The sequence below is a fragment of the Babylonia areolata genome, chromosome 26 (assembly GCF_041734735.1).
Source record: "Babylonia areolata isolate BAREFJ2019XMU chromosome 26, ASM4173473v1, whole genome shotgun sequence".
In the NCBI taxonomy this organism is placed as follows: domain Eukaryota; kingdom Metazoa; phylum Mollusca; class Gastropoda; order Neogastropoda; family Buccinidae; genus Babylonia; species Babylonia areolata.
In genome coordinates this window covers 993,414-1,002,500 of record NC_134901.1, presented here as the reverse complement: position 1 = coordinate 1,002,500, position 9,087 = coordinate 993,414, and the positions used below count along the sequence as shown (strand labels likewise).

General features: G+C 42.6%; 1 protein-coding gene across 2 annotated transcripts in view; it reads right to left on the bottom strand.

Moving 5' to 3' along the window:
• Window positions 1-9,087, bottom strand: part of LOC143300859 (alanine--tRNA ligase, cytoplasmic-like) — a 47,318-nt gene that overhangs the window by 10,431 nt on the left and 27,800 nt on the right. For both annotated transcript variants that reach the window (XM_076614824.1, XM_076614825.1), the window contains exons 14-18: window positions 5,128-5,241; window positions 4,661-4,798; window positions 3,849-3,989; window positions 2,490-2,602; window positions 33-141 (exon numbers count right to left, since the gene is read on the bottom strand). In XM_076614824.1, the coding sequence (XP_076470939.1) occupies window positions 33-141; window positions 2,490-2,602; window positions 3,849-3,989; window positions 4,661-4,798; window positions 5,128-5,241 (615 nt within the window). The remainder of the gene's footprint in view (window positions 1-32; window positions 142-2,489; window positions 2,603-3,848; window positions 3,990-4,660; window positions 4,799-5,127; window positions 5,242-9,087) is intronic.

Here is a 9,087-nt window from a genome sequence, read left to right as displayed (position 1 = left end):
CACGAGGTAAATGACAACAACAGCAGTCTCACCTTGTGAGCCTCTGTGCCGGTGACAGCAATGATACGACGAATGCCCTTGGAGATGGCCTCTTCCGACACAATGTAAAACTGTCCCAGATCACCCGCACGTTTCAAGTGGCTGCACACACAACACACATTGTATCATACTGTATTGTATTGTAGTGTAGTGTATTGCACTGTATGATACTGTACTGTGTTGTACTGTACTGTACGATACTGTACTGTGTTGTACTGTATCTTGTATTGTAGTGTAGTGTATTGCACGTAATGATACTGTACAGTGTTGTACTGTTATTGTATTGTGTGTAGTGTATGCACTGTATGATACTGTCTGTGTTTGTACTGTATTGTATTGTAGTGTAGTGTATTGCACTGTAATGGGATACTGTACTGTGTTGTACTGTATTGTATTGTAGTGTAGTGTAGTGTACTGCACTGTATGATACTGTACTGTGTTGTACTGTATTGTATTGTAGTGTAGTGTACTGCACTGTATGATACTGTACTGTGTTGTACTGTATTGTATTGTAGTGTAGTGTACTGCACTGTATGATACTGTACTGTGTTGTACTGTATTGTAGTGTAGTGTACTGCACTGTATGATACTGTACTGTGTTGTACTGTATTGTATTGTAGTGTAGTGTACTGCACTGTATGATACTGTACTGTGTTGTACTGTATTGTATTGTAGTGTAGTGTATTGCACTGTATGATACTGTACTGTGTTGTACTGTACTGTATGATACTGTACTGTGTTGTACTGTATTGTATGATACTGTACTGTGTTGTACTGTATTGTATTGTAGTGTAGTGTACTGCACTGTATGATACTGTACTGTGTTGTACTGTATTGTATTGTAGTGTAGTGTATTGCACTGTATGATACTGTACTGTGTTGTATTGTAGTGTAGTGTAGTGTAGTGTATTGCACTGCATGATACTGTACTGTGTTGTACTGTATTGTATTGTAGTGTAGTGTAGTGCACTGTATGATACTGTACTGTGTTGTACTGTATTGTATTGTAGTGTAGTGTATTGCACTGTATGATACTGTACTGTGTTGTACTGTATTGTATTGTAGTGTAGTGTACTGCACTGTATGATACTGTACTGTGTTGTACTGTATTGTATTGTAGTGTAGTGTATTGCACTGTATGATACTGTACTGTGTTGTACTGTATTGTAGTGTAGTGTAGTGTACTGCACTGTATAATACTGTACTGTGTTGTATTGCACTGTATGATACTGTACTGTGTTGTACAGTGCTGTCTTCTTTTTCAGTTTACTGATTGCATGTCCCTTTGTACAAAAAACAAAACAAACCTTTGCAATGATACATTATCATGCCGTGTTCCACTCAACAAACTGTATACACTTCCATTTAGAAATAAAAGGACCTTCTTTGCAAGGCTTCAAAAACATACAGATAAACAGATGAAGATACAAACAAGGTCAGTGCAGCATGATGCTGAAACAGAGTCACTACTTTCTGTGCACTTTTCAATCGTGTGACTGGTTCTGCTGAAGAAAAGCAATGCAGTCCCCAGAGGAATAAGTCCAATCAAAGAAGGGGGACTGACTTTCCTGACCTGTAAATCAAGTTTGATCTCAGTGAGGTGACATGCGTTCAGTGACCAGCACCCTCATCAGCAATAGTCATGGGGTGAAAGAACCTGCTCTGCATGCATGTGTGCCTGTGTGTGTGTGTGGGCATCATGTGTGTGTGTGTGTGTGTGTGTGCGGGCATCTGCATGTGAGTGTGCATGTGAAAGATTTTGCCCAAGCGCTTACATGTATAAGAGTGCGTGTCTAAAATCCTACTGCACTTGTGATTGCATATCTTCAATTTATGTTTGTACCTGTACTAAACCCCCCTCACGCCCCCCCAGGCCCCCCACCCCCACCCCAAGAATCAAGAATATTTAATCCCTTTGGGGGCACGGAGGATATCATATAACAGCAACAGTATTTTACACCAAGATTAAACATAAACAATTAAAATAACATAACTATCAGAAACAGAATACAAACTTTTTCTGGTATTAAACCTCAGGACAGATCACATTACGTTGCTCATCTGGGCAACATTACTTAAGATTAACCAAATAGTCTTGGCTGCATGAAATAAATTACACAAAAAGCCTCTTCCAAGAAAAATTAAACAATCATTGGCCTTTTTTTTGCTGGTGTTGTATATACATATATATATTTTTTTTAACATCTTTTTTAAATTGCAAGTTCTACGTCATAACCATGTAATACGTCTTTTACTTAAATGAGGTCACATGAGTCATCATGTAAACATTTGTTGTCCTTTCAGCATCAATGATCTGAAGTAAATAACTCCTGTGTGCAGCAGCCCACAACCTCCAGCAACACCACAGACTACACAATTCACTGTTACTGGTACACTTGGTGATAAAGATTTATCCTGTTCTAAGTGAAGCACAGACACACAATACCCACGTTCCTCCACAGAACTCCACAGAAGTGACAGAGGCAGCAGGGCCCAAGGGGTCAGCCTCCAACTTTTCAATGGGAATACCCACTGACAACACCCGTACTGGGTCAGGGTATGTCTGAAAACACCATGGAATGGTATCAGACACTGAATGAAAAACTGTGGGTATGTGTGTACGTCTGTGTGTGGGTGTGCGTGTGAGCAAGCGTGCGCATGCCCAAACCCTTACATGTAAATACATATGTGTTTAAAATAGCATGACTTCTTACACACAGTTTTTGTGTGCATGTGTGTGTGTTCTTGTGAGCTTTGTGTATGATTTCTTGTGAGCTTTGTGTATGACTGACATATTACTGTAAAGGGCTTTCAGAGTGCTGTATAAATGTACTATTATAGACTTTTTTTTGTCTTTGGGCATTCTTTCTTGATTTAAGATAATATGTCATTTGTTTCTCATGGGATAACGTGTCAATGACAAAAAAACACCTAGGTGTGTTGAGGTGTGATGTCAGCTGAGTGTGTGCGAGTGTGTGCATGTGTGTGTGGTGAGTGTGGTGTGCTGTTGATATGTGTGTGTGTGGTGTGTGTGGTGAGTGTGGTGAGTGTGGTGTGCTGTTGATATGTGTGTGTGTGGTGTGTGTGGTGAGTGTGGTGAGTGTGGTGTGCTGTTGATGTGTGGTGAGTGTGGTGTGCTGTTGATATGTGTGTGTGTGGTGTGTGTGGTGTGCTGTTGATATGTGTGTGTGTGGTGTGTGTGGTGTGCTGTTGATGTGTGGTGAGTGTGGTGAGTGTGGTGTGCTGTTGATGTGTGGTGAGTGTGGTGAGTGTGGTGTGCTGTTGATATGTGTGTGTGTGGTGTGTGTGGTGTGTGTGGTGTGCTGTTGATGTGTGGTGAGTGTGGTGAGTGTGGTGTGCTGTTGATGTGTGGTGAGTGTGGTGTGCTGTTGATATGTGTGTGTGTGGTGTGTGTGGTGAGTGTGGTGAGTGTGGTGTGCTGTTGATGTGTGGTGAGTGTGGTGAGTGTGGTGTGTGTGGTGTGCTGTTGATGTGTGTGTGTGTGTGTGTGTGTGTGTGTGTGTGTGTGTGTGTGTGTGTGAATGTAATGAGCACTCTCTTGTACACGTGTATTCACGTGTGTGTGCTTCCTTGTACAACCACACAAGTTTTGACTTCTTTATATATTAAAAAAAAATATCTATAAAAAAAACAAAAACAAAAAACAATCAGCCAAAGGTACAGCACCAAACAGTTTAAGCAAGGGTCAGGCTTTTTCTTCTTCTTTTTTTTTTTTTCTTCAAGCAGACACAGTATAGTGCATACACTCATCAGTCCATATGCCTGACACCTGGAAAGTGAGAACTGACCTCGTCAAAGACAGCACGCAGTCCCTGGATGCTCTTGGCCTTGGCCAGCCCCATGTTGCCTGCGTACACCTCCTCGTTCTTCGCCGCCATCTTGTTCACTATCTCTTCTGCCTCCTTCACCTCTAGCACCGTCATGGCTCCCTGTAAAACATGCAGCAATCCATGGTTTTGCTTCCCTTTCAAAACGCAGAACATATGTACAGCAACCCACTAGATCCATTGCCTTCGAAAATGCAAAACATGCATACAGCAATCCACACTTTTTGTTGTTGTTTGCCTTCAAATCGCAAACATGCCTGGGCGATCGACAGTTTTGTTTCCCCGTCAAAAACTAAAACATGGATACAGCAATCCACAGCTTTGTTTTAGCTGGGACTTGAACACCCACATCCTCCCACATGTTGGTCGGTGACATTGACCACTTCACCACATGTTGGTCGGTGACACTGACCACTTCACCACATGTTGGTCGGTGACACTGACCACTTCACCACATGTTGGTCGGTGACACTGACCACTTCACCACAGTAACTGGTCTTTCACATCCTCCCACATGTTGGTCGGTGACACTGACCACTTCACCACATGTTGGTCGGTGACACTGACCACTTCACCACAGTAGCTGGTCTTTCACAGGCTTTTTGTCTGAGTTCACTTACACACTGATAAACGAAACCTCTCTCAAACACAACAACACACACACACACAAAGCGCCCTCCCAATAAAACAACAACACCACCACAAAACCTGTAACATTCAACCCTCTAACCACACAGCCAACAGACTGGCAGGCAGACTCCAGCAGCCCTGACCTTGGCAGTGAAGTCAAAGCGAAGTCTGTCCGGAGCGACCAGGGACCCTCTCTGGTCAGCTTCCTTCAGCACCGACCTCAGACCAAAGTTCAGCATGTGGGTGCCTGTGTGGTTCTTCATCACTGCACACCGCCGCGGCTGAAACACAACCACAGTGCCATACAGTGCACAGCACCACCCACCCACCCACACACTTGTATATATACACACATGCACACCTAAATGAAAACACACAAATGTACATGCACACACACACACACACATACAAACGCATATGCACACTAACACACACACACAAATGTAAGTGCATACAATTACACACATGCATGCATACATATATGCACACACTATCACACACAAACAGATGTATGTGTATACCTACACATGCGTGAATACACACCCACTAACACATACATGCACATTCACACACACAGATAATCACACACACACACACACACACACCCTACCTCATCAATCAGCAGCTTCATGGCATCACCCACACGCAGTGTTCCCTCAATAACGCCGATGTGCAGGACAAAGCCACCTCTAACCTGGACGTTCTTCACCCGGAATTCCACCGCCTGATCACAGCAACACTCACAATTATCATTATAATCATTATTATTGTCACAAGCACCCCCTAATCACAGCAATACTCAGAATTATCATTATAATCATTATTATTGTCACAAGCACCCCCTAATCACACCAACACCCAGTGTTATCATTATCATTATCACAAACACCCCCTGATCACTCCAACACCCAGTGCTATCATTATCATTATCACAAACACCCCCTGATCACTCCAACACCCAGTGCTATCATTATCATCACAAACACCCCCTGATCACAGCAACACCCAGTGCTATCATTATCATTATCACAAACACCCCCTGATCACTCCAACACCCAGTGCTATCATTATCATTATCACAAACACCCCCTGATCACAGCAACACCCAGTGTTATCATTATCATTATCATCACAAACACCCCCTGATCACACCAACACCCAGTGCTATCATTATCATTATCACAAACACCCCCTGATCACTCCAACACCCAGTGCTATCATTATCATTATTGTCACAAACACCCTGATCACTCCAACACCCAGTGCTATCATTATCATTATTGTCACAAACACCCTGATCACTCCAACACCCAGTGCTATCATTATCATTATCACAAACACCCCCTGATCACTCCAACACCCAGTGCTATCATCATCATTATCACAAACACCCCCTGATCACTCCAACACCCAGTGCTATCATTATCATTATCACAAACACCCCCTGATCACTCCAACACCCAGTGCTATCATCATCATTATCACAAACACCCCCTGATCACACCAACACCCAGTGTCATCATTATCATTGTCACAAACACCCCCTGATCACTCCAACACCCAGTGTTATCATTATCATTATCATCACAAACACCCTGATCACTCAACACCCAGTGATATCATTATCATTATTGTCACAAACACCCCCTGATCACACCAACACCCAGTGCTATCATTATCATTATCACAAACACCCCCTGATCACACCAACACCCAGTGCTATCATTATCATTATTGTCACAAACACCCTGATCACTCAACACCCAGTGATATCATTATCATTATTGTCACAAACACCCCCTGATCACTCCAACACCCAGTGCTATCATTATCATTATCACAAACACCCCCTGATCACACCAACACCCAGTGCTATCATTATCATTATTGTCACAAACACCCTGATCACTCCAACACCCAGTGCTATCATTATCATTATTGTCACAAACACCCTGATCACTCCAACACCCAGTGCTATCATTATCATTATTGTCACAAACACCCCCTGATCACAGCAACACCCAGTGATATCATTATCATTATTGTCACAAACACCCTGATCACTCCAACACCCAGTGCTATCATTATCATTATTGTCACAAACACCCTGATCACTCCAACACCCAGTGTTATCATTATCATTATTGTCACAAACACCCTGATCACACCAACACCCAGTGTCATCATTATCATTATCACAAACACCCCCTGATCACTCCAACACCCAGTGATATCATTATCATTATTGTCACAAACACCCCCTGATCACACCAACACCCAGTGTTATCATTATCATTATCATCACAAACACCCTGATCACTCAACACCCAGTGATATCATTATCATTATTGTCACAAACACCCCCTGATCACACCAACACCCAGTGCTATCATTATCATTATCACAAACACCCCCTGATCACACCAACACCCAGTGCTATCATTATCATTATTGTCACAAACACCCTGATCACTCAACACCCAGTGATATCATTATCATTATTGTCACAAACACCCCCTGATCACTCCAACACCCAGTGCTATCATTATCATTATCATTATTGTCACAAACACCCCCTGATCACACCGACACCCAGTGCTATCATTATCATTATTGTCACAAACACCCTGATCACTCCAACACCCAGTGCTATCATTATCATTATTGTCACAAACACCCTGATCACTCCAACACCCAGTGCTATCATTATCATTATTGTCACAAACACCCCCTGATCACAGCAACACCCAGTGATATCATTATCATTATTGTCACAAACACCCTGATCACTCCAACACCCAGTGCTATCATTATCATTATTGTCACAAACACCCTGATCACTCCAACACCCAGTGTTATCATTATCATTATTGTCACAAACACCCTGATCACACCAACACCCAGTGCTATCATTATCATTATTGTCACAAACACCCCCTGATCACTCCAACACCCAGTGCTATCATTATCATTATTGTCACAAACACCCCCTGATCACACCAACACCCAGTGCTATCATTATCATTATCATCACAAACACCCCCTGATCACTCCAACACCCAGTGCTATCATTATCATTATCATTATTGTCACAAACACCCCCTGATCACACCAACACCCAGTGTTATCATTATCATTATTGTCACAAACACCCTGATCACTCCAACACCCAGTGCTATCATTATCATTATTGTCACAAACACCCTGATCACTCCAACACCCAGTGATATCATTATCATTATTGTCACAAACACCCTGATCACTCCAACACCCAGTGATATCATTATCATTATTGTCACAAACACCCTGATCACACCAACACCCAGTGCTATCATTATCATTATTGTCACAAACACCCTGATCACACCAACACCCAGTGCTATCATTATCATTATTGTCACAAACACCCCCTGATCACTGCAACACCCAGTGCTATCATTATCATTATTGTCACAAACACCCCCTGATCACACCAACACCCAGTGCTATCATTATCATCACAAACACCCCCTGATCATTCCAACACCCAGTGCTATCATTATCATCACAAACACCCCCTGATCACTCCAACACCCAGTGCTATCATTATCATTATTGTCACAAACACCCCCTGATCACAGCAACACCCAGTGCTATCATTATCATTATTGTCACAAACACCCCCTGATCACACCAACACCCAGTGCTATCATTATCATTATCATCACAAACACCCCCTGATCACTCCAACACCCAGTGCTATCATTATCATTATTGTCACAAACACCCCCTGATCACACCAACACCCAGTGCTATCATTATCATTATCATCACAAACACCCCCTGATCACTCCAACACCCAGTGCTATCATTATCATTATCATTATTGTCACAAACACCCCCTGATCACACCAACACCCAGTGTTATCATTATCATTATTGTCACAAACACCCTGATCACTCCAACACCCAGTGCTATCATTATCATTATTGTCACAAACACCCTGATCACTCCAACACCCAGTGATATCATTATCATTATTGTCACAAACACCCTGATCACTCCAACACCCAGTGATATCATTATCATTATTGTCACAAACACCCTGATCACACCAACACCCAGTGCTATCATTATCATTATTGTCACAAACACCCTGATCACACCAACACCCAGTGCTATCATTATCATTATTGTCACAAACACCCCCTGATCACTGCAACACCCAGTGCTATCATTATCATTATTGTCACAAACACCCCCTGATCACACCAACACCCAGTGCTATCATTATCATTATCATCACAAACACCCCCTGATCACTCCAACACCCAGTGCTATCATTATCATCACAAACACCCCCTGATCACTCCAACACCCAGTGCTATCATTATCATTATTGTCACAAACACCCCCTGATCACAGCAACACCCAGTGCTATCATTATCATTATTGTCACAAACACCCCCTGATCACTCCAACACCCAGTGCTATCATTATCATTATCACAAACACCCCCTGATCACTCCAACACCCAGTGCTATCATTATCATTATCACAAACACCCCCTGATCACAGCAACACCCAGTG